The sequence below is a fragment of the Alosa pseudoharengus genome, unplaced genomic scaffold (assembly GCF_046254945.1).
Source record: "Alosa pseudoharengus isolate Yale_2024_CS ecotype anadromous, Long Island Sound unplaced genomic scaffold, YU_APseudo_1.1 YU_APseudo_1.1_scf_5, whole genome shotgun sequence".
NCBI classification, from domain to species: domain Eukaryota; kingdom Metazoa; phylum Chordata; class Actinopteri; order Clupeiformes; family Clupeidae; genus Alosa; species Alosa pseudoharengus.
The window spans coordinates 23320689-23347941 of NW_027468837.1; the positions used below are offsets into that span (position 1 = coordinate 23320689).

At 39.3% G+C, this 27253-nt stretch overlaps 1 protein-coding gene across 1 annotated transcript; it reads left to right on the forward strand.

The window, feature by feature from the left end:
- The first annotated feature begins 944 nt into the window (after positions 1-944).
- miip (migration and invasion inhibitory protein) lies at positions 945-27185 on the forward strand. Its single transcript, XM_076268455.1, has 9 exons — positions 945-1668; positions 1768-1943; positions 7555-7657; positions 7862-7976; positions 8567-8646; positions 9164-9290; positions 9564-9660; positions 15429-15548; positions 26572-27185. Exons 1-9 carry the CDS (start codon positions 1365-1367, stop codon positions 26698-26700), a joined length of 1251 nt encoding a protein of 416 aa, XP_076124570.1. The 5' UTR covers positions 945-1364; the 3' UTR covers positions 26701-27185.
- Positions 27186-27253: the final 68 nt, after the last annotated feature.

Here is a 27253-nt window from a genome sequence, read left to right on the forward strand (position 1 = left end):
ATGAGGAAGGTACGGCACCATGACAGGCTCAGTTTCACAATAATGGGGTTCACCACAACACTTTCTGTGGTGATCTTAATCACGTTAAACAGGCGTAGAATAGACACTACCGAAAGTAAACACTTTGTGCTTGGCATATAGAATAATAACATGCCACGCAATGGCAGGACACTTGCATCTCGTTAAAGAATGACCCCTCATGTCCTGCCGTGCATGCATTATTCATTCACATAGGGACACAAAACAAAGCAATAGTGGGAATTTGTAGGCCAAATTCTAAGCACAATTTATTATTATTATTATTATTATTATTATTATTATTATTATTATTATTATTAGGCTGTTGGAAAAAAAGCCTATAGGCACAGGCAACAAGCTTATACTACGGAGCCCCCAAAGGCCCATGGTAATTATTATTTTACAGGTGGGTATTTATTTTCAGAGCCCCTTTTGAGTTCCCTTGAAAAGCCAAAAGTTAGGCCAGGCTAGTCAAAAGTAGGCTATTGCGAGGGAACACAAAACTATTGTGAGGAAAGCAAAAGTAGGCTAGGCCTATTGTGAGGGAACGCAAAAGGGGCTCTTAAAGTAAATTCCATCCCACCTCTAAAAAGATAATTCCCACCATGGTCATTTGGGGGCTCTGTAACAAGCTGAGTTTGCAATAGATTTGGATTTAATAATTATGTTTGGTAGCCTAATGGCAAAGTCAAATTGCTTCAGTAAAGTTTGCATCATAATTAAATATTTTATGATTGTGGGCAAAAACATTGGCAATATGTGTTATGTTTTGTGGTCAGAGGACTACATCAATGCAAAAAACGGGTGGGTCCCATTGACTGTATAATTGGGGTGGGTCCCTTTAAATGCTGTTACCATGCTTTTTGAAATGCATTGTGGGTAATAGGTTCTAACCAATCGAAACAAGTCAGAATTGAACAGTGGTGGAGGCAAACCACAGTTAGCCTACTATTAAAGTTCGCTAAATTGTATAACTCGAAATAAACATCAGTGGTTTTTAATGTCACCGTCGATTGTACTTAATAAATCAGTCATTTATAGAAGATAATTAATGCTTAAGTTATCAGGGCTAGGCCTATGTATCAGTTGCTATAGAAACCTACGCAGGTAATTTTTGCGGATAGGAAGCAAACGTTATCGTTCGTTTCAAATGTTCAGCCAGAGACGGTAGATGCTACTTTTCCATAGCAAACTTAGGTTAACGTGAACGTTATCAGGTTGGTAGTTAAGCTATCCAAACGTTTTTGGCTGTGAAGTTGCCTAGCAGCTAGCAGTTTGTGCAACATTTCGTAGACTTCGGTTTCAAAAGTTCCGATAGGTTTAGCTTGGCACAGCTTTGCAGGGTCATGTCTTCATTTGAAAGCCTAAACGCGTTACGAGAGCAGAACAAAAACTTACTGAAACGACTGCAAGAACATACAGAAAAACTTAAGAGCCTCTGTCCCCGTAAGACCCCAAACACCACAACGATTCATGGGACTGATGAAAGGATGCAGCAGCGAAATTCTCCAGCAGAGAAGAACAATGAAGATGTTATCACTGACGTGGTCATTCCAAGTCATCCAGTTCACGCCCGGGTTGCGCTTAGTAAGCTACAGACACAAGAACCATCACCTTCAAGGACATCCATTATAGACTCGGTGTCATCCGGTAACGTTAATTGTCAAGCTGTCTTTAGCCTAATTTTGTAACATGCTGTATAAGTTTGACTTGTTGGACACGATTTATGACATGACGGTTTGTTTTTAGGAGAAGCCTGCAAAACGTCTACTCCTTTCCTAAATGACAGTCAACAACAACAGCCTGACCAAGCGGAGGAAGAGCCGGTGTATTCCAGACTTTTGAGGGACTATGGGAATATTCGTCAGACCGGGTCAAGGGAGAACATAACTCTGAAATCCATCCTTAGGCAGGACAGTTTAAGGGTGAGTGTCTGGATTTAGACCTACTGGTGGATTTACTGTTTCTGGGAAACTAAGGCTAGGGGGCGCGCGTCTGTAGGCTATAACGAACAGAGTCGTAGACTAAACATGCCGTAACGTTAAGGGTAAAACAAGTGTTGTGTAGCTTGTTCTTGTGCAGATGCTTTTGTGCTTTTCCAGACTACACTATGATATAAAAGAGACTATGGGAAGTGTGTGCAGGATCACTGATGCTTGAGGCTCTGAATGAAGTATTAGTATCTTTAGAAAAGATGAATGTGGGGCACCTAAAGAATCTTTTCAGTTTCCACTAGATTGAGTTAGGTAATTTTTGTTGTCCACAAAGGGAAATTTATTTTGCTCAGGTCGGTACTGTACCACACAAACAGTAAAAAGGCTTAGTAAAACTATACACCGCAGTACACGTCAGCACCACACTTACAGACAATACTTATTAGTCCAGGCAAAGTAAGGTCTGACCCAAAACGAATTGCAACAGAATTTATTTTCACATTTTAATATTTCAATTGGTCATCTAAACACCATAGTAAAAGTCAATGAAAATCCAGTTGGTGGAAATATGGTAAAATTATGGTTGTCTTTATGCATTATCCATACTGACAAAACTAATTAGAATGTAGTAGATTTAGAATAAGCATTCTAAAGAATATCTATATAATATTTGATAATGGTTTTATATCTGAAAATGTTCAGGACCTTTATGAAATAATTGGACCTAATTTTCACATATCCCCTGTACTATGAAAGTTTAGTAAAACTGCCCAAAGTAAAGTTTTTGGCCATTGACCTATGCTCAAATAATTCTCATTTTGACAATGTTCCACCACTTGGATTTTCATAGACTTTTGGTATGTGATACGGTAAGGTTTCATGAACTGAATACAACAAAAATAATTTTTGTTGCAATAAGTTTTGGGTTGGGTGATTTTTTTCCCCCTCATAGATTGCATAGACTATGATAACACCACAACGCAAAGAAGAACAATGTAGCCTTCGAGTCTGAGGGTGCGCAAGTGTGTCTGCATACACATGAAAATGTGTACGTGTTTGTGTGTGTGTGTGTCTGTCTGTGTATGTTTGTGAGCATGGGGCTGCACTGTAGCTGGATCTTTAGTTATGTACCTGAAAGAATTGTCACAGCAGAGGACACAACCCATTTTTCCTGGCTAGTGGGACCTTGACTCTCCGGCCAGATGGCAAAAGCTGGAATGATAGGGGTGGGGCCATTATATGGACCTCCTTGGTTATGGTCCGAAAGTTGCCATTGTTTTTCTCCAGTGATCTTTCTGGCTTGGTTGACCACCTGAGTCAGCTAAATGAAAGGTTTCAATACTAGGACATAATGACCTGTTGACCATGGTCAGGGTATGTTTGCTGATGTTGAAATATCAGCCAGCATCAACTAGCATTCATGAAGTGACTTGTGACATGAAAGAAGATTGTAATGCTACACAAACAAACAACAAAGACCTACAAGAACATGGCAAAGTGTGTTGGTATCAGTATGACAAAATCAGGTGGTCCTTCATGTTCACAGAAGCCCTTGAAAATTACAATTGGTCTTAGGCTTTCAGAAAACATACTTGTAACTGACACAGGCTATATACATATTTATTTCACAAGTTGTGATAGGCTTTCTCAGATAGCAATTAACAAACAAGAAACAACAGACCTCAAATAAAAAATAAAATAAAAAAAAAGATAGTAATAGTTTCAGGTCAAATTTCAGAGAACCCTAAAGGTTTCAAGGTTTGACAGGGTCCCTGTGGATCCTTACAATGTCTAATATTTCATTTTTGATATTTAATGCCGTAAAATGTCTGGATTTATATGAGGGCAGGCATTACATTTGATCTGGAGCAGAATGATTGTTGTTTAGCTTATACTCAGACCTGCCAACCAGTACTCATTTTGCGCTAGCTGCGCATTTTGATATCGAAAGTATGCTGGTACGCTTTCCCCCTCTTTTATAAGTTTGACCTGGTGCACAGTTGGGTTGCCGATAAGCTTTGAGCCAGCTAAAAAAATTTGACCAATCACAGCGCAGGAATCATTTCCCTTGATTTCATCCATCCACAAAAGCAAGAAGGAATGATGGAATGTGTTGCCTAATGCCACAAATCAACACCAGCACTGTTGACCTCTCATTCGCCCTCATCATTCTGCATGTCTAGTTCCTTTAGTGAGGACCGTTCATAAGCTCTTTTGCAAAGGTTGGGACTGATGTGGAAAATGATTAAGAGATTTAGAATTAAGTTATGGTTACGCTTTTGTCCAAAGCGACATACAAATACAAAACAATATAATACTTATATAATACTCAAGAAGTTGACTATATCTATACGGTTGTATCCCATAACGACCGACATCTATGGAATCCAGTCAAGATTGACCCCAAGACAGTAAATAAGGTCTTAGGGGCCTACTCGTCCTTTTCTAAGGCACACACAAGCAGCGTGGTTGCACAAACACCTTGAACATAGCATTCCACAGATGTTGTCTTATAAGTCTCCCCTTCACTTTCTGCTTACAGCAGCATCTCCCTCTTTAACATGTTCACAGAGCACACCAAAAGAGTAAATGGTTGAATATAGCCCACACATATATGGTGAACACCTTTAAGGCCAACATTTCTTACTACAATAATAAACAACCATGTCAATTCAATCAATAGCCTAATGAAATAAACAATGAAAAAAAGGGAACATAGTAATAATAAACAATAATTTACATTCAATCAATAATATAATGACAATAACAATAGCATATGAAGAATATCAATAATAAGCAACAATGTCAAATTAATCAACAGCCTAATGAAAATAAAACAATACTATACAAACCATAACACATAAGAAGTGCTTAATGAACTAAGTGCATGTATAAGTATTATACTCTTTTCATCCCATGAGGGAAATTTGGTCTCTGCATTTATCCCAATCCCTGAATTAGTGAAACACACTCAGCACACAGTGTACACACAGTGAGGTGAAGCACAGTGAGCTGCCTGCAACAACAGCGGCACTCGGGAAGCAGTGAGGGGTTAGGTGCCTTGCTCAAGGGCACTTCAGCCGCTTCTTACTGGTCGGGGTTCGAACCGGCAACCCTCCGGTTACAAGTCCGAAGCGCTAACCAGTAGGCCATGGCTGCCCCCGTGAACAGATATGTCCCCTCTTAAAAGACCCAAAACTATCACAGGAACGGAGAGCACTGGGCAACTCATTCCACCAACATGGAACCACTGAGGAAAAAAGTCTTGAATTTGACCTAATTTTTATGACTGGTCGACACAACAGACCCTGTTCAGAAGACCACAGTGGGCGGTTGAGGATGTATGTCTTGATCATTGAATTAAAAAAACAAGGAACAGATCCAGTCAGTGTCCTAAGCGAAAGTGAGAGATTTCTGGCTACTATAGGGAGCCAATGGAGAGTAACTAGGAGAGGAGTTACATGTGTCCTTTTTGGCTGATTGAAGACCAGGCATGCTGCAGCATTCTGAATCAACTGTAACGATCTTACTACACAAGCAGGTAGGCCAGCTAATAGTTAACATTATGTGAGTATTTGCAAGCTAGTTTGGTTGCTTATCAGCTAGCAAAGTAAGTTACGTTGTCCATGTAGACTAAAGCAGCTGGTTAAACCTAACTTTTCATAGTAGCCTATGAAAAACTAGTAGCCTAGTAGTTTATAACATCAACTAAAGCAGCCTTTCTCAAACTTCCTTTATCTGAGGCCCGGTCATGGCAGACTTTGGGGTCATAGGGCCCACCGACACGAACCCAAACCACCACACTCCCCACTCTCCCACCCCAGTCTATGGATGGGGCTAGAAATCTATCTGGGTGCACAAAATTATCATTATGATTATAATTATCACAATTATTATTGTTATGCTATATTGTTACAGTGCATGAACATGTATAAATATGTATATTTAAAATGTATAAATATATATATTTAACACACACACATACAGTATATATATTAAGTGTTAAGATACTGGTCTATTGTTACTGAATTTACTTTCACATAAAAGGTCTTATACAGCTTCTATACAGCTGTGGTCTACCCTCAAACAAGTTTCAGAACTAAAACAGCAATAGCTAAATATAGAAACCCAAGTGTGTGACATTAAAGTGGCATTATGGAGTTACCCCATTTCCAAAATGCAATGCAAAAACACCACCAGCAGCCCAGCCTAAATTAATAAAGAGTAAGACAAAGCAAATAGCCTAGTAGCATAATGAAATACACTACGGATTGAAGCAGTAGGCCAATCTTTGCAACATGTTTTAAATTAATCTGTATGAAGACACATACATTTGCAAAGAGGAGAAACAATGAAATGATGAAACAATGATTAACAATGAAATGTTACATTTAGTTTACATGCAATGAATGGTTTTGGTCGTTTGTAGCATTATTGCATCCCTTAGTTAGCAGGATGTCCGTGCGGTAGTAAAAAGTAGTACATTTAACTCTATGATTCCTGCATATACCCTGGTTAGGCCTATAATGCACAATTATTCCCTAGCGATTGAGAGCTCCTGTAACCGCATGTTCATTTCAAAACATTGCAATGCGAAATGCCACAAAAAGTGATTTTTTGTGAATAGGTCTTAGTGAGTTAGGAGTCCTGTTGACTTCTTCTAAGCTGTCCCAGACTTAGGTGCTACTTTATGTCTAAAATGCTTTGTGAATTACTCCTAATTAAAAAACAATTAGGAGTCCTAAAGTTATGAGTAACACGCCCATTATTTTTAGGAATTTCTCCTAAATTCGCCAGTTAGGAGCTACTTTTAGCCTTAAAATTCTTTGTTTATCTGTCCACCACATGACTTTACTATTGTTGCATGGCATTGCTTTCAGTACATGTAAAACCAGAGGGAATGTTTTGTGAGGAAATATTTCATACTTGTCCTTCAAATTCTAGTGCTGGTAGACTTTAATGCTAGACTTTATAGCTTTAAATGGACAAGCTCCCCAATACCTAAGTGAGCTTGTACACTTTCACTGCCCTCCCAGAACTCTTAGGTCCTCAGATAAACTACTGCTCTCGGTACCTCAGAGTCGTCTAAAAAATAAAGGTGACCGTGCTTTTTCAGTAGCTAGGCCCAAGTTGTGGAACAACCTGCCTTTTCACATTAGATCTACACCAACTATTGGTGCTTTTAAAGCCAAGTTAAAAGAACATATGCTATTAATGGTTTTTAAGTGAATTGTGGAATGTAATTATATAGGCTATATATATGTACATATTATTTTAGTTTTATTTTCCTGTTGTCTTTATTCATTTTGTCTTCTATTATCTTTTTTTTTGTGAGCACTTTGGTCAAACACAGGTTGTTTTAAATTGTGCTATATAAATAAACTTGACTATGACTTGACTTTGAGAGTTTTGATCTGTTTCTGATACAAAAAGATGTCAAGGTTTGATTGATTTCTTATGTTCTCTCTGGTCAGATGGTTCCCGAATTGTATTTGAATGAAGAAAAAAAGACTTTTGATTTCTTTTTTGTAATGGTGTTGTGCCTTGAACATGTACGAACATCCCTGCATAAAGCAGATTTGCTGTTTCTGTTTCTCAACAGAGGGAGGCCGGCCGAGTAACCTTTCAGCCCCTGGGAGAGGACCGGTCACTCACACCCGACAGACATCGAGTGCAGCCATTACTGGGTTATGACTGGATTGCGGGTAGGAAGAATAAGATGTTATACTCTAATAAAGAAAGCAAAAATGGTGTCATACATTCAAGTACTTTTTTTCCCGAGGTATCTTGAGCGGGTGTTTCGCCTCGTTTAGCTGAAATGCTCACAGACAAAAACGTCAAAAAAGTGCGTCATCATCAGTGCGACTTTGTTTTTTTTGTGTTTCTCTTCCATTTTCTCTTTCTTCTAGGACTTTTGGATGCTCAGGACAGCTCCCTGACTGAACGATCTGAGCAGTTCTTCAGTGAACTACGCAACTTCCGTCAAGTTAACAAAGACGACTGTGTCCACAGTCAATCTTCAGGGTCAGGAAGTCCTTTCTTTTGTGTGTGTTAAACAAATATATTGTCTGCCCTCTGTTCATCTGCATATAGTGCAGTACTGAAAAGTTACTGAACAAAATGAATACGACCTTATTAAATTATATTATTATGAATTATAAACCTTATTTCATTTTAGTGTTTCTTCATACCACCAGATTAAGAAATGTTTGTAATGAAGACTAATATTTACAGTTGCACATGATTGTTCTGCTTTGTTTTCTTGGATTGGGTGGGAAAATTAATTTCGTTCCCTAAGCTTCAGTTGTAGCAGTTGAAGGAGGTTAAATGTTTGTTAGACTCAAGAGTTCTCTGTATAGTTCTCTTTTTCTTCCGATGTCCACTGCATTTTCCTGATTTCATTTGGTTATCCATAACCAAACAATTTCAATTCTATCATCAATTCAAAGCAGAAGAACTCTCAAACAAAACAAACTTCATTGTGTTAAATGTATTCACTGAAGTGTTGTTCTTATGGCATAAACGACGTAGATTTCTAGTAGACACCAAAGCTGGCGATTTGTTGCCTTTATTTACTCATATCTTGTAACTGTCATTTCTGTATCTCTTCACAGCCTGTCAAATGCAGAGACTGCAATCTCACCTCTCAAAGTAGATGAAGGCGAACTCCAAAGCAAGGCAGATAGTCATCAGTGTAAGTTGTCTTTGTACGTGTGTGTGTACGTGTACGGTTATTTCCGCTACATCAGTTCTCGATACATTTTTAGTGTCTGCAGCTCTTACAGCTCTTATTCATTATGCTGCTTGGTGTGGATGTTGATGTAAACTTAGAGCTTTGTAGTCATTGTATATCAGACATGTACTTGGTACTGACTTGAAAATTATTCATATCATTCATGCCGTACTCCTTTGGCCAATTTTACTTAGACTCCCTCAAAAAGCCCCAGATGTACACTTGTCAGTTATGTAAATTAAGTAAAACAAATATTGTTTTGAACCTGTCACAACATTTATTTTTCAATTATTTTCTATTAATATTAAAAAAATACCATCCGTTTGTTTCCCCATGGCCCTGTGATGGCATCCATTTATTTATCTATCTAGACTGATTGGTCTTGGTTTGAAACCCAAGGACTCCGTGTTGTTAGCTGGTTGCGTTAGCAGATGAGCTACAGGACAGGAGTGCTCAGGCTTCTGCTTTTCCCCTGCAGGCACCTTCTGCTACCGGATCAACAACCGTCTGTTTGCCACCCCCCTAGATCCTCAGGTTGGCTGTCCGGTGTGCAAGATGCCCAAATCCAACCACCCTCACACTGTATCAGAGCCAGCCTTCATCAGGTAAAGCCTGACCAGGCTCTACGGTCTTCTACAGGGACTCTCAGTGTAACATGTGATTTAGTTATTTCAGGGCCTCTGTTTCTGATACAAAGTCCATAACCTTATTAGTGTGCTTGTTCTATGTGGTGGACCTGTTAATTAAAATATACTAACAGACAAATTAAGAGAGTAAGAGACTCAGTAAAGCCTGATGTATCATGGACATATAAAGACAGTATTATTTGTCATTATGGATGGTTATGTGTATGACATCCTCTATTATCCTCTTCTTAGGGTCAGCATTCCTCGCTCCACCCTGTTGCCCGCTTACCGCTACAAAGCCCACAGGCGCTGTAGCTTTGATCCGTCAGACAGCCTGGGCCTGCCATCTGTAAGTCACAGGCTTGCCTGTTCAGCTGTGTATATTTTGTAAGGTTCTCCAGAGAGCAATTAGCAAATGCAGAGAACACATGTGGAGAGTCTTACTGTGATGTTGGCTTGGCAACCACATAACCTGTTCCGTGTGTTCTGATTGGAAATTTGCCTACTGATGATTACCGATGAAGTAGCGAAAAACAGAGGACCAATGTCAATAGGAATGTACCCAACAACACCCAGAAACATTACGCAGCAACATTGCTCAAAAGGTTACCCTATGTATCATCAGTTTTAGTGTAATAGATGTCTGGGATTAAACATTGCCACTGATAACTGACACTGACAGGGTGAAATATAGCATCACAGCAGTCAGACAGATGTTATATGGTCTTAGCCCGCCTCACTCAAAAAGGCGGGGAAATTCACACTGGTTCAATGTGTTGCCTGCAAACATAGCAAGAGTTGATTAGTTCTGAAAGTGTGTCGGTTGGGCTAGCTGATTGTTTGCTGGAATGAATGAGTAAAAAAGTCTTTGGATGTGGCATACTTCTAAGAAATGAAACTGCCTTTAGACAAATGGACACTGATCATATGCTACTGAGACCTTGAATTTCCCCTGGGGATCAATAAAGAATCTATCTATCTAGAATGCATTATTGTTTGTTTAGAAAAGCTCCCTCCCAGTAACATTTCTCTGCAACTTGGTATTTCTAGGAGTAAGTGGCCAGATAAGATATATTTAGACACATTTCTGTGTAAGGTAAGTGTGTGATGGTGCCGTCACCTCCAGTAAAAACTGCACTCTTACTAATGTAGTTGCCTCATTTCCTTTCCTGAGGATGAATGCATACTGAACTTCACCAATGTGCTAGCTGTTTACCTCACAGTTTAGGTTCCATGGAAATATTTGTTTGGTTAGAGCAAATGTTTGCTTTTCAGATAACGGCACAAAAACATTCACCATGCATCAGTATGCCATGGTGTGTGTTAACGGGATAAAGGCGTTCAGCTGTCCTTGAATTATGACCAACTTTCCTCCCCTTATCCCACAACATTAGCTGGCTGTACTTTGGCAAATTGATTAGTTAACCAGAACATACAGCGGGGGAAAAAAAACACGTTAACATTTTTTTCAGTAAGTATACTTCCAATGAGGCATGGAATTTTCACCAGACATTAGTATTAACTCAGATAATCCACCCATATAAAAAATCCAAACATTAAAGTCCATAAGTAGAGTTATGTGTAATAAAGCGGAATGACACAGGAAAAAAGTATTGAACACACCTACTGAAATGTCTTAAATACTTTGCGGAAAAGCCTTTATTTGTAATGACAGCTTCAAGGCATTTCCCGTATGGCGAAACTAATCCGTCACAGTATTCCGGTGTGATTTTGGCCCATTCTTTTAAACAGATAGTCTTTTAATATTGAAGATTCCAGGTGTTGTTCTCAGATTATGAAACACGGATGTGCAAATGTGTTTCGCACCAACTGCGCTGCAACGATTGGAGCAAAAGTGTCGAGTGCATGACTCTTGAAAGTTGTGACTCTCAGGATAGGATTTGTGTACCTGTAACAAGGATTTGTGAACCCGTAGCCCCTATTTTGTGTTAAGATATAAAAAAAAATATGTACAACTTCAACTTTACTGTTACACATTTATGACTTTAGTGTGCGCATGCAAAATCTGCAGTTAAATGTGCTCGCCACTTTTGCACCAAATATACCTTCATAAACCAAGAGCAACCTAGCGGCAAGTGTAACGCTTACCGTGTACAATGTGATAGCCTCTTCAGGCAGCGCAGTCGTCACCCGCTTCCTTATTTGGGTTTTGGGTTGCCAGGTTTTAGCCTATGAGAAAACGGTTGAAATTGAAAGTAAGTTATTGTGTATGTGTAGAGTGTAGTTCATACACAATCTGCCAACCTGGGAGATGTCAGACTAATAGAAAACATTAATGGATCAATGATTTTAAAATGAAGTTTGATGGCCATGCAAATTACGGGAGTTTTCCGGGAGAAATAATAAAACGGGAGGGTGCTGGGAGATGACCTTGAAAAACGGGAGAACCCGGGAAAAACGGAAGTGTTAACAGGTATGGTGATGTTCTCTCCACTTGCAGATAATGGCTCCAATACTGCTTACTGGATGAAGTTTTGTAACCAGTTCCATTGATATGTTTTGCAACAAGGTTGCAAAGGTCTTGGGAGAGCTGTTTGCTTTTACGCATCATAAAATGTTTCTTGTGTGACACCTTGGTAATGAAAAATCTTTTTATAGCCCATCAATATGTACTAACCCAGCTTATATTAATTTGCACAGATAGGAGGGATAATTACTCTCTAACTAAGGCCATTCCTTGCCTTTGTGTACTGCTTTTTCTTAGCGTGTTCAATACTTTTTTCCTGTGCCATTCCACTTTTTTACTCATAACTTATGGACATTAATGTTTGGATTTTTTTTATATGGGTGGATTACCTAAATTAATACTAATTTCATGCAAATAGCCTCATTGGAAGCATGCTTACTGAAAATAATGTTGACGTGTTCAATACTTATTTTCCCCGCTGTATGTTATGAAACTGTTATTTCTTTTCCAAGTCGGTGCCATATTGATTTGTACCAGGGGCATCACTAGACATAGAACTAGGCCAGGGGTCGGCAACCCGCGGCCCATAGGCAGCCCTTTAGCCACTCTCTGTTGGCTCCCTGACTTTGTTTAAAAATCTAAATTAACCCATTCGCGCTGGATGCTGCTTGACGCAACATTGACCCTCCCGCTGGATGCTGCGTAGCGCAACATTGACCCTCCCGCTGGAATGCTGCGTAGCGCAGCATGCTTTTTATTTCATGTTTCTAGGTGCTACAGAGGCTTAGATATTAAATTTTGGTAGATGTTGACAATTTTTAGTATGTTTTCAGAAAACCCTCAGGAAATAAGGTTATTTAGTCTAGAATGCCATAGGATTCTATAGGCGTTTTTAGAAGGCATTTTAGGAGTAAATGGGTTAATAAAATATTTTTTACAATTTCTTAAAAATAAATATTATAAGGTTAAAATATTTGTACAACAGTGTTAAGCTTTAATACAGCCATAAACTTCTGAAAATATGTAGCCTGTAGCCTGCGCCGTGTAAAATGTGTAAAAAACATGTTTATTTGAACGTGTCATAGGCTATGTCACATCCTTGCGTAAAACAGATCAATTTAATAATCAATTAAATGCTTGGACGAATGTTTGCCTTCACCACCACTGCAACTGAATTATTGTCGGGATGTCTGATCTGCATCAAGAGGACACGCAAAATGTAATGTTGAAGACATCTCGAAAGTAGATCAGTGCAGATATCCATGCAGACCAAAAAGCCTACCATGCCATGCAACATTGTGGAAGTTAAAGTCGCCCGGGCCGGGTTGCAGCGAGATGTTTCTCAAAACACTTTATCATTGTCTTTACTTAACATGATCAGTGCACTGGATATTTCATTTGACTATTGAGTCATTCCGTGTCAAATCAGATAAGGTTGTTGCTGCACCATCTCAGATTTTGTTCAAACCTTGTCTATATCATCGATGGGTCCTAAAACCAAGGCCTGTGAAATATTTCTGTGGAAAATGTCTTCATATCTTTTTCAGACTTTGAAATTCTTTAATTTTTACAGCTTGAAAAACACGTGCCATGTTTGGGCATTAATATCTTGACAAATATTTTCCCTAGCCTCCTCAAATTTTCTAGGATGGAAGACCAACTCATAAAAAGCACGTGTAAACAATTTAAAGTTTGTACTAAATGTCTCCTTACTTTCGAAAGGCTTTAGATTTCGGAAAAATGTGCATTAATATTGAGGGTATTAAAAAACATTTTTTTTTTTCATTTGGTATCAGTCACTATTTCCTCTTCAAATATATCAGTTTATTAATGTTTTCCAACAATTTGAAGTCTCCACATCAAATGACCATGATAATAATAAGGATAAAACAACGCATGTATTTTTGTGTCATTTTCAAGCAACTGAAATGTCATGTGGGGTAGCTAGTAGGTTCATTCCGTGTCAAAATCCAAGAAAATGGCCAGCACCGACTCACATGTACAATATTTAGGTTCCATAACTAAAACCTGTACAATATTTTTATTAAATTGTATTGTTTTCATAGTCTTTTTGCCCTTGATTGTTTACACTCTTTAAAAGGCTTTATTTTGGAGCCCATGTTTGGACATTCATATTTTAAAAAGTATTATTCCTAGCCTGACCAAACTTTGTAGGATGGAATACAAACATGTTCTCATTAGATTCAATCATTAAAAGTTTCAGAAAAGCTTAAACTGATTTAAGAAACTGAAAAGAAAACGTAAAACTGATTTAAAAGCTATAGAGTAGAAATGGGCTTTGAGGTGGGAGTTGAAAATATTTTGAGAAGGGGCTAGTCTAATGTGTGTGTGTGTGTGTGTGTGTGTGTGTATGTGTTGGGGGGGGGGCATTGTTCCAGAGTATGGGGGCAGTAGCAGCAAAAGCACAGTCTCTACTGTACATTTATATTTGGTTTTGGGAACAGTCAGCAGAAATAGATCAGAAGATCTAAGATTTCTTACAGGAGAGTATTTATGTAATAGGTCAGAGAGATAGCTGAGGGCTTTGCCATTCAAGCATTTGAAGGTTGTTAGCAACATTTTAAAGTGATGAGCAGGAATCCAGTGAAGGGAAGCTAAGATGGGAGAGATGCGTTCTCTCTTACGAATACCAGTTAAGAGGCAAGCTGCTGCATTTTGAACCAGTTGCAAGCGGGAAAGTGAGGCCTGGCTGAGACCAACATATAAGGAGTTACAGTAGTCCAGTCTGGTTGTTATGAAGGCATGGATTACTTTTTCAAAGTCCACAAAGGTCAGGAAAGGCTTGATTTTTAGATACGTTTCTTAACTGGAAGAAACTAGCTTTGACTGCGGACTTGACCTGTTTGTCAAATGTAAGATCTCCGTCCATGATCACACCAAGGCTCTTTATAGAGGGCTTTATATAGGGCCTCAGGGAGTCCATACACTGGGTCTAATTTCCACTGGGTCCTAATAAGAGGACTTCAGTTTTGTTGTTATTAAAATTCAAAAAATGTAAGGCCACCCAGGCTTTGACATCATCAAGACAGTCTAAGAGAGGTTTTAAGGAGTCTTTCAGGGGAAGGTAAATTTGGGTGTCATCTGCATAGCAGCTGACACCTGCCATAAGGATGCTATTAATGATATTTAAGATATAAGGTCCAGTAGTATCTTAGTATCAAAAATCTTTAAAAAACTTGGGAGGGACAAAATCTGATGGATAGGTGGGAAACTTCATTCGACTAATTGTATCTTTTAGGAGAGTGAGAGAGACTGCTTCAAAATGACTGAAGGTAGCTGGGCAGATGATAGTCATAGGAGGGGGCTGAAATAGAAGCTTGTCAACAAAGAAATGTTATAATTTCTCAAAAGTATCAAGGCCTCTAGACTGAATAGAGAATAGAGTTAATAGTGCTGAAGAGCACATGTGGATTGTTGCAGTTTTATCAACTATATCAGAAAAATATTTTTTTTTTCTTGTTTTACACATATAAGAAGGAAGCTGACCAAAAATTGTCTTGTGCACATATGAGAATGGGCCTTTTGTGTCCAATGTCCATTGTCCATGTTAAACATTCAGCCTCTAAAAACAACTCATGAAAGACTCTCCTATTTCTTTTCTCAAAATCTCTCTTCGTGTGTGTGTGTGTTGCGTGTGTGTGTGTGTGTGTGTGTTTGTGCTTTCACAGCATTGTCTGTCAGGATGGTCGAATACACCACCCAGCACAATCCCACATATGAGCAGCCTGGATCTGCGCAGCTCAATGGCTTCTGCAGCAGACTCCTCAGCAAATGCAGATGCTTTGTTGGTGAGATGTCATTTCCTATTGTCCCAAATTGACCGATCCCAAGCCCCTCCTCCCATTGTCAGTCCCATAGTTACTGTTGCTAAGTCGGACAAGTTTGCAGGAAAGTGTGCGAGAACGCGTGTTCAACATGGGGACGCAGCACCCCCATTTAGCCTAGTGCAACAGTGTATGCTGGATTTCTGGGCGTCAAGTAATATTGATATATTCAAAAATCAGAGGTCAGAAAGGCCTTCAGTATGCAGAAGGACACATTCACAATGTCCGCTGTCATCAACGAGGTGGAACACCACAAACTTCAAAGGACAAAAAATCCGGTGTCGTGGATCTTGCATGTTAACTGGATAAACAGCACGTTATCCCGAGCAGGTAGTTTACCTTATTTGCTGCAGATGTGACTCTGATTCAATAAACAGGTCTGTGCGAACATATGGTGTTGACGTGTCCATAACAAAATCTAACCATATTTCGAGGATTAGTAAGACGGGACCAAGTGCTGCAGATCCAAGTTCACGCAACTTGGGAGAGTGACTAGCCTGTTAAGCAGCTCATGTTGGGGAGGTGGAGAGATAGCTTCTCTTCGGTAGGCCGAGAGTCTACTTATTATTTTGAATGGCTGCTTTAGAAGGAAGAGTTCAAATAAACATGATACAAGTGTATTGAAAAGAAACCACTCCGAGTTCAAACCCATACACGCATGACATAGGTTATCTGCAGTTTGCAGACGTGGTTTGTCTTGCACTAGACTTCATCATTATGCTATAATTAATTTAAACGTGGGCAATGTAGTAGGCTAGGTCTAATATTGGCGATTTCGAGACTGCATAGCCTATAGCAAGGCATAGTTTTGAATCAGCACATGATTCGATCTTTAGAAGACATTGTCTATCTCTCGTTCAGCCATCATAATGCATCGCAGTAGGCTATTATTGCGTTTGTTGAAAAAATGATCGATCATTAGCCTATTTCTGTCAACAGTCTTCTATCCCAAGTTAAACATGGCAATGTAGCAAAGCTGAAAGTATGTTCTTGATGTGTGTAATGCGATACGTGATTGAAGGTGTAGCCTTTTGCGCGTCTTCCAATCGTATGAATGTGCGAGTTCAGTTCCTGCAAGGTAGGTATATTTTTTTGCGTAGGCTTATGTTGTCGTTTCATCAGTGGAAACCAGATTTAGTTATGTTTTTGTGTGTAACAAAAACATGAAATGTTCCTGTGAAAAGGGAACATTTTCGTAGGCTACACACACAGATTTCTTTACTGAAAAGTAGCAGCCTATCCAAAGTTATGCAAAGTTAGGCCTATGTGTGTTAACGTTTCACACGGTCAGGATATCGGATGTCACTTCTACAAGTATCTCAGGCTTATCTTTGAACCTTTTTGAGCTCTTTAGTTATTTAGTTACTTAGGTTACTCACAAAAGAAGCATTATAGCATTCGCATAACTGGCGTATTGTCATACAGAACGGACACTAGAAAATTCAAAATTGACCGAGGTTGACCGAGGTCCTCCGAAGTCCTCATTGTGACATAGTAAAAGGGGGCGGGGCTTGGGATCGGTCAAATTGACCGATCCCAAGCCCCTCCTCCCATTGTCAGTCCCATAGTTACTGTTGCTAAGTCGGACAAGTTTGCAGAAAAAGTGTGCGAGAACGCGTGTTCAACATGGGGACGCAGCACCCCCATTTAGCCTAGTGCAACAGTGTATGCTGGATTTCTGGGCGTCAAGTAATATTGATATATTCAAAAAACAGAGGTCAGAAAGGCCTTCAGTATGCAGAAGGACACATTCACAATGTCCGCTGTCATCAACGAGGTGGAACACCACAAATTGAGGACAAAAAAAATCCGGTGTCGTGGATCTTAATGGGATGCATGTTAACTGGATAAACAATTAGCACGTTATTCGGAGCAGGTAGTTTACCTTATTTGCTGCAGATGTGACTCTGATTCAATAAACAGGTCTTTGCGAACATATGGTGTTGACGTGTCCATAACAAAATAACCATATTTCGAGGATTAGTAAGACGGGACCAAGTGCTGCAGATCCAAGTTCACGCAACTTGGGAGAGTGACTAGCCAAAAGCAGCTCATGTTGGGAGGTGGAGAGATAGCTTCTCTTCGGTAGGCCGAGAGTCTACTTATTATTTTGAATGGCTGCTTTAGAAGGAAGAGTTCAAATAAACATGATACAGTATTTAAAAAAAGAACCCACTCCGAGTTCAAACCCATACCACGCATGACATCTATGTCCTACCTATAGGCTATCTGCAGTTTGCAGACGTGGTTTGTCTTGCACTAGACTTCATCATTATGCTATAATTAATTTAAACGTGGGCAATGTAGTAGGCTAGGTCTAATATTGGCGATTTCGAGACTGCATAGCCTATAGCAAGGCATAGTTTTGAATCAGCACATGATTCGATCTTTAGAAGACATTGTCTATCTCTCGTTCAGCAATCAATAATGCATCGCAGTAGGCGACTATTATTGCGTTTGTTGAAAAAATGATCATTAGCCTATTTATGTCAACAGTCTTCTATCCCAAGTTAAACATGGCAATGTAGCAAAGCTGAAAGTATGTTCTTGATGTGTGTAAGGCGATACGTGATTGAAGGTGTAGCCTTTTGCGCGTCTTCCAATTGTATGTGCGAGTTCAGTTCCTGCAAGGTAGGTATATTTTTTTGCGTAGGCTTATGTTGTCGTTTCATCAGTGTGTTTTTGTGTGTAGTTATGAACACAAATAAAGGGAACATTTTCGTACACACTCAGATTTCTTTACTGAAAAGTAGCAGCCTATCCAAAGTTATGCAAAGTTAGGCCTATGTGTGTTAACGTTTCACACGGTCAGGATATCGGATGTCACTTCTACAAGTATCCCAGGCTTATCTTTGAACCTTTTTGAGCTCTTTAGTTATTTAGTTACTTAAGCTACTCGCAAAAGAAGCATTATAGCATTCGCATAACTGGCGTATTGTCATACAGAACGGACACTAGAAAATTCAAAATTGACCGAGGTTGACCGAGGTCCTCCGAAGTCCTCATTGTGACATAGTAAAAGGGGGCGGGGCTTGGGATCGGTCAATAGATGACGGACAAGTGGCTTATTCAATCATATGCAAGCATTTTTGATTAGGCCCAGCCTTCTGAAGCAACACTTCAATGGATCGGTTCCAGATGGATGAGTGGAGCTAGGCGGAGCGAAATTCATCTGGCTAGGGTCAGGTTAGGACAGCACAGCACATACAACGTTCCATTCTATTCGTCAGTGCGTATTGTTTAGTTTCCGGTCTAGCTAAATCCAGTGTGGTGTTGTAGTTGTTCTAACCAGAGCCCGTTTACGGAGAGCCGGATCACTCCCTATTAACTCCATTGTACCTGCAATCTGTTGCAGTTCCGCTAGGGGCGATCACGAATAAGTGCAAAAACAATGGGGGTCTATGGAGCTAGACGTCTAAATTTGTCTCTTTCACCTGGTTGTCGTTGATAAATTGAATATTTGATTGTGGTTTCTGCAAGCTCGATATGGATTATAAATCAAAAGTTGAATGAACGAGTAGTCACGTCCTTTCGATTTCTTACAGGTTAGGTCGTTGTTGCCCACAACACACTAGCTTTCTGCTAATGAATGACGTCATTGACACATTTGAAAGGCTTTTTAGAACAAATAAGTGACTCAAAAAATATAATACTCAGCGGTTTGTATTTTCTCTGCCCCCTCTTTCGACTGCAACATTAGAATTTCTGGGGAAAAAATTATATCCCGAGAAAAGTGGATTTGAGGGGTACAGCTCCATAGGCCTCCATTCATTCTGCACTTATTCGTGAGCGCCCTCATGTGGAACCAGAAAAGGAACTGCAACCAGTTTAGAAACCGGAAGTTTCCCGAGAGTGGCGGTTCTCCCCTTATTAGACATTCTTTGTTCTAACTTTACTAGTTGTTGCCAAGGGGGCAGCCGAATTCCCGGAAGTAGAATAATCGTTGTAGGCTGGAGGGACCACCTCTCTGCTAACTCCCATAGAAGCCCATTCATTCTAGGATTTTTTTGAAATACCATAACTTCATATAACATATATCCTGTGCCGATATTGTAGCTTCTGTGTAATCTACATAAACACTACACCACCCACATACTATCGGTATTAGAGAGGCCGATACATAATTACAAATTCAGTAGGATTAAAAGAAAGCCAAAATAAATAATACATATTCATCATCATCATCATCATGGCTGCATTTCCAGTATTGGCGATAAGTAGTCGTTTGTCCACTAAATGGCGCATCGTTGCAGTGAGACGTAATTTTGTTGGAAGTTAAAAGTGGGTTGGAAAAACAATGGCTTCCTACAAGGACTGTTTACCGCAGAGAACGTCTAATAAGGATAGGACATGTAATTCCCATTTCTTCTTGAAGCCGAAATAAATCTGAGGATGTTTATCGGACATGCTTGGTTTTTACTGCAGGTACGTTAATCTTATAATATCAATAAGGACCTAGGTAATGTTACCGTTAGCGTTGGTTGAGGGATGGAGGCCAATTTGATTGATTGCATTTGTAGAAAACTATAAATGCGGTTATACCAAGCAAATTGATAGCAGCACTATAATTGTATCTTTCGACTGTCATTTGTTGCACGTGCTACAAAAATCATTCTGTGCAATGGAAGATTTACCAACGTTACACCGGTCTGATACAGTTTTGCCTATACATGCGTGAGACTGAGACGCATTTTGTTTTAAGTGCGTGCAGGGTGTGAGAGGGGAATCGATGTGCTTTGATTCCAGCTTGGGAGTTGTAGTCTGTGAAATTAAAAAGCACGTGTGTGTGAAGTATCCAAACACCTTCATTTCATTATGGCTGCTTTAGCAACACACCTTAAGCTACTGTGTAGTGGGTCCCATTTAGAAGTGGCTACTTCATTCGCGCTTTCCTTGACTCATGGAGCTGCGTGAATTTTATTACAACTTTTCGCCACGATATGGCAGTTTAAGTCCGCTTGATACTGTAAGGCGTAAGCCATTGGTTTCCAAAGGAGATTTTATTTGTGTCGCCAGCATAGCCTAGCCTATTGACAATTTATGTTGTAAATAGGCCTACCTTATAAGCCTACCTGTAGCTTAGGGAAGCTAACAGCTTTCTATTAGGATCTAGTTTGTTAGTTACAGTTTTGTCAAAACTCCCTGATGCATTTTTGCATTTAGAATAGCCAGAGCGTGGATATCTCAATCGGAAAATTAAACAATATCGGGTGCCTATGGACTAGGCTGGGTGAACCCAGCCTGATCTGCCCGCTATTTATTTTTTGATTTCTTGATAAGATTGAGCTTGGTCTGGTGAAAGCCAGACTAGCCATGGACCTCAGTTACACAATGCAAGGGAACATGAATCAGCCTATATTTGCACGAACAATAACGGACAACAGCTCTTCAACTTTGGCCCGTTAAAATGTGTATGAACAGTCTAGCGAAGCATTTCATCAAGGCCCATTTGGACATGTCAGTTATTTGCACCACTGGTTAGATGTAAAACAGCATTTCGTTTCAGACTACTGTTACTTAATTTGTGCATTAACAATAACGTTTCAGACTACTGTTACTTAATTTGTGCATTGACAATAAAGTATTACATGAACTAAAGATGACTAAAATCTTATGTAGGCTAGAAGAAGAAACATTCACAAAAAATCCATCCATCCAAAAATGACCTTTGTTTTTGATAGCTGTTGAAAACGGCATGGAACTGACAGAGATGTTTTTGTTTATTTATAAATAAATAAATAAATAAAATTATGCTGATACCTTTTGCTTTTCCCAAATACAATGTAGCCTACAGGTGTTAGTGACCTTTCATCAATCCAGTTGCAATGGATGAACTGTGATGAACTGCCCTACTTGTGATTGTTTAGAGATTTTAAAGGTTTTATAACAATGCTACATCTTCTTTGGCTATTCTACAATCTATTCACCTTTTCAGCACCAGTAGGCTACTTTCTGTGCAGCCGCACACACACACTCAGGCATGCCAAACAAGCATACACAAAAGTTTCAAGAGTGGTGGATGGAGTAAAATATGGAGACATTGAAGTGTGATTTATTTTCGCGGAACGGATGTACAGGACTGAGCGGCGGTCATATTTTGTACCGCTATGCGGTACATCTAGTTGGCTATGTTATACTGAAGTTCCACAGTTAGGTAGCTAGCAAGCTAACCGTTTTACATTGGATATTATGGTAAGTGTTAGCTACGGGCTAAATTTGTCCTCAACATTGTGGTATTGGAAACGAATTAGGTTGGTAATGTACATAGGTTCAACATGAGTCAGTTACATATTTCTTCATAACCGTTGTGTTAGTAAAAGGATTGAATGTCCTGTGAACGTTTGTTTTGACTCTGAAGAAGACGCATGGGCGTTGAAACGTTAGTCAGTTTGCACGAATAAAAATCGTGAAACGTATTGTCACCTGATCATTTTATAAACTGGATTTGTCAGCATGTAAGCCTATCTATCTAAATAATAAACTAGAAAATTACTAGTGCATGAAAATGCAAAGCATATGATGTAAAATATACAGTGTTAAAACAGATAATGGAGAGATAGTTACAATGGTTTTGCTTAGGTAGACATGGTTCCAATGATAAATAAAACTGTTTCTATGAGAGTTGCTAGGGTAATCATGTTGGTTGCTATGGAAACTGACATAGATGCTTTATTTCAATGGTTGCTATATTGGTTGCTAGGTAGGGGGCATAGTTGATGATAACTGACAGTTGGAATGGCTGAACAGTTAGGGTACCTTCAGACTTAGCGTCTTTTTCTGACAAAAAGAAGTTATGCAGATCGCTTTTTCAGTTTGAAAAAAAAAATCTAACAGCGTTCTTGTTCCAAAAAGCAGCCGGAAGCATTTTTTGGGATAGGCAATGTGACTAAAGTTATGTGTGGATACAAAATATCGCGGAAGAAAAAATTGGGGTTGGCTATTGCTTTTGGTATGTTATGTTAAAGTTGTGAAGTCATGTCAAACAATTCCCTATGCTCAGACACTAAAACGAGTCGCTCGACCGGTGTTCTGTCACCTTCTCCATTTTTTACCTGTTGTCATGGGAAACCACAGGTCTCGGTAATCCGCTTGTGATTGGTCAGCTGTAAAAAAGACAGCATGACGTATGGCGTTATTCCGCTAGAAGTTGAATATTTCTCAACTTCTGAGCTGCAGAAAAAGACTGTTCCGGTTGCGTTTTAAAAGAAGCTGACAACTTTTTTGAAAACACGGTCTACTCCATAGAATTATAATGTAAAACGGACGCCGGCAGCTGCGAAAAAGACGCTTAGTCTGAATGTACCCTTAAATAGTTGAGTAGTTTAAATTGTTAAATTGTTTAATATTGAATTATTGTAGTGAGGATATTTATTTTGGAACAGTTGATGACAACTGACAATTGGAATGGCTGAACAGTTAAATAGGTGGATAGTTTAAAATTTTAATTATTGTAGTGAAAACTTTTATTTTGAACAAGTTGTGGGCAGAGGAAACAGTTAAACAGTATCTGTAATCTGATGAGAGCCAGATTGTATGCTTAAAACCTGAGACAAGTTGATTTTAGTGTAATGGATGTTGATAGACAGAAAGTTGAATGGATGTTGATAGGCAGATTGTTTAATGCATGTTGATAGATAGTTTAATGGGTGGATGAATGAATGGTTTGAAGAAGATGGATGGATAGAAAGTTGTAATGTGCCTTATATCCTTGTAGAATGGTGAGCTAGAGAGAGTTGGTCTAGTTGAGCAGAAAGCAGTTGATACAGGTGCAACAGTTAACTAGTTGGATAGTTTAAATAGTTAAATTATTTAATAGTAAATTATTGTAGTGAGGACTTTTATTTTGAAACAGTTGTTGATAGACAGAAAGTTTAATGGATGTTGATAGGCAAATTGTTTATTAGATGTTTATAGATAGTTTAAAGGATGGATGAGTGAATGGTTTGAAGAAGATGGATGGAGAGTTGGATGGAATGCGCCTTAAAGAAAAACAATTTGATAATGTATGCTATCCATGGACTACAATTTATGAAGCTTTATAGGGAGTGGAGCCGTGAGATCGACCAGCTATTAAGGAAAGGCACTGTAGCAAGTGTTAGCTACGGGCTAAATTTGTCCTCAACATTGGGGTATTGGAAACAAATTAGGTTGGTAATGTAGGTTCGACATGAGTCAGTTACATATACATATTTCTTCATAACCGTTGTGTTAGTAAAAGGATTGAATGTCCTGTGAACGTTTGTTTTGACTCTGAAGAAGACGCATGGCCGTCGAAACGTTAGTCAGTTTGCACGAATAAAAATCACTTTAAGCATTGAGTGCTCCGGTCCTGCTCCTTGGCTCTTGTTAGACCTTGGATCTCCCTTTTTGACTTCTGCGTCCTGTTCCGTGAGCACCAACCAAGCTGAAGCGCAAGTGACCCCCTTCAACTAAGAGTACGACTCAAGCTGGCACGACACCACACACACAGCCAAGGAAGAACAATCAAAGCGGAGCAAAAATATAACGAGCGCTATTACTTATTGCCTCGCTAAAGATATGATGCCCCTGAGCACAGTGGAAAAAGATGGCTTCAGGAAACTGATCAAAGTGTTAGACCCCAGGTACGAGCTCCCTGGTAGAAAATACTTTTCTGAGATGGTGCTGCCACAGCTTTATGATTAATGCCGTCGTAAGCTGGAAATTCTTTGCCACTACCACCGATCAATGTTCACTAGTGTACAAGATGTAGAATAACTGTGACTGGTTTATGTTTACATATTGTGCAATTTTGGCTCAGATTTCATTCTACTTATAAAACGTTTCTAGAGATCTACCTTAATCTTTCAGGTAGTATTTGTGCCAGGGTCATGTTTTTTTAAGTTGATTAAATAAGTTGTTTTTTTTAAATATAGTTAAAGTGACCGGTCACTTACTAGTTTGCACTTGTTTGAAAGCATATAAAGCTCTGTATGAGCGAAAGAGCACTGCTCTGAATTTTCTTTTGCCAGTTGTGGGCCCTGCAGCTCTCTTGACCATACAATGTGGGAGTGTACAATGTGAATCCTTTGTCTGCATGAAGACCTTAACAAAAACATTTTGTGCTCATTATTGGAAACTTTAAAACTTCATTATAAAGTTTCAGTGAATCTCATTTCTTCAAGCTTCAGGATTTCCCTCACACTGGCAGCATCTGCAAAAACTACATATCGTGATAAGAATCATGATCGATCAATATGGAAAAACATATCGTGATAAAAAAAATCCATATCGCGCAGCCCTAGTTGGAAGGCAAATTTATAGCCACGGTCATTAACGCCGGTCATTATCGGGAAAATAAGTCCCGACAGGGCAAACCGGACACAGACACATGCACAGCTTCGCCCTGAAGGGACTTATTATCCCACTTATTACAAGGCTCTTCATAATGCTGCAGAATGCTCCATTCACTTGAATGGGCCTTCCCAACGTTCGGTGGTCTCGATAACAGACCGTTGCTAAGTGTAACAGACTGCTGTCAAGGAAAATGGGTTTTGTGCTTCTAATTCACATCTTTCATATCACCACACAAGGACTGGAACTTCATTCAAAAGTGAAAGCAGACGGTTCAGCTGTGTTCTAAAGAATGTTCAATGATTCAAGTTCAGCGTGTGTTGTTGCGAACTATTTGTTTCTCAGCAGAAGCCATGATAAAACGGTAACAAATAGGCTAAAGGATATTGCCTAGGCTATGTAGGCTAAAGAGTCATATCGTGGGGAGTTTGTTGTGTCTTTTTGGCAAGTAGCCGTGTAATAAGCAGGATAATGTATAGAACACCGGTCATTATTGGGAAATAGGTCCCTTCAGGGTGGAACAAGACCCCTCCGCTGCGCGTCGGGGTCGAGTTCGCCCTGTCGCTGCGCGTTGGGGTCCGGTTCGCCCTGTCGGGACCTATTTCCCGATAATTACCGGAGCTTGGGCAGCATGCAGTATCCAGAGAAGTTATGAGTTCAGTGCTCGCCTGCCACCATTGTGCCTTGAGAGACATAACCCCGAGTTGACCTGGGGAGAGTGGCCTTTGTAATAATTGACATATGTACTAAGTCGCTTTGGATAAAAGCGTAAACTGCATGAATAATTAAGTATAGGTTTTAACTTTGGTAATCTATTGGTAGGAGAGCACCACTTCTAATTTTCCAGCCCTTAAGAGAGCAAGTCCATTTGATGTGTCCTATCAAATGGGCCACTAAGATAGTGAGGCTTTTGTCTTGGGATTTTGTCTTTTATTTGTCTTCGGATTTAGAAGGATTTTAGTGTGGGTGAACCCAGACGTAGATGTTGGAACATTAGAATTTGCTCTGCTGATTTAGGCTATAAATCAAACCAGCAAAAGAAACAGCCAAAAATGACTCAGTTTTACCTCTACCAGTTTCTATCAAAAGGGCATATTGTCATCATGGGATGGGCCACCTTTCTAAATGCCCTGCTCTACCCTTTATTTTTTTGATTTTTTTTTTAAACTGACACGTTCATACATGAATCTAAGGATTTTTTTCCTCTGAAAGGTTGGTCATGTGCTTAGTATTGTTTTGATTTGCAACCTTTCTTTGTACTTGTGACATTTTCAAGAGGGCTCTGCAATGGGAAGATGGAGCGGAGCGTAGGAGTGCAGTAGAAGAAAAAAAATATGTCTACATATGAAGAGTTTTGTTCCAAAACGCTATATCCACTATTTGAATGAATTTTCATAAATATATTTTTTGACATTTTATTTTCCAAGTAATCTTAGTAGAACTGTAATTGGGTATTGTTATTTGATTTATCTTTACTCAATCAAAACAAGACAGTTGCAATTTGATTGATATTACCTGAAATACACAATTAAATAGCCGGACCTTTTAATGTTTTTAAAAACGGAGATATAGTGTTTTGGAACCAAACTTTTCATTTATATGAGTGGTGTTTTAAATATTTGTATTATGTCACTGACTGGATTGTGGCTGACTTGAATGACTTGATGTCTTTCAGGATGAATCTGTTTTAAAAGGCCGGAGTTCTGATGACCTACTCGACATGTCTCGCCTGGCCCGCTATCGCTTTCAACACTTGCCCCAGAGCCGTTGCAAACTACGCACATCTTGCTACCCTGTGTATTAATCGTCCACGTTTGAAGATCCAGACACCCAAACACCTAAGCCAATGGTGACCCTAGCCCACAAACCGAAGATGTTCGGACTCCTGAATTGTCAAGATCTCTACATTTCACCCCAAGAAATGTTTGGGGGTGATTCCTACCTATTTCAACCAACAGGCTATAATGGTCTTAACTTATAATCATATTCAAATACAATCATGGTTAGGCCTAAACTATTCTGTCACACACCAGTGTAATGTCAATTAGAGTAAACTAGAATGTGTTTGTTTAAATGTGTTTTTTCGTAGACTCTTTATCAACCTCTCAGATAGCCACATGGGCCACTTGTGACACCAGGGCTATTGAATTAAATGTGTTATTATGAATCTATTGGCCTATGCTATGAAACGTATTGTCACCTGATCATTTTATAAACTGGATTTGTCAGCATGTAACCCTATCTATGTTTAATGAAGTTACAAATTAAATAATAAACTAGAAAATGGAATTCCGAGGAATTACTAGTGCATTAAAATGCAAAGCATATGATGTAAAATATAGTGTTAAAACAGATAA

Excerpts from the sequence above, each read along its gene's own strand:
- miip (XM_076268455.1), top strand. The coding sequence starts at position 1,365 with ATGTCTTCATTTGAAAGCCTAAACGCGTTACGAGAGCAGAACAAAAAC. Across the intron at positions 1,944-7,554 it reads TTAGGCAGGACAGTTTAAGG|AGGGAGGCCGGCCGAGTAAC; the intron begins GTGAGTGTCTGG and ends GTTTCTCAACAG. Across the intron at positions 9,291-9,563 it reads TCAGAGCCAGCCTTCATCAG|GGTCAGCATTCCTCGCTCCA; the intron begins GTAAAGCCTGAC and ends TCCTCTTCTTAG.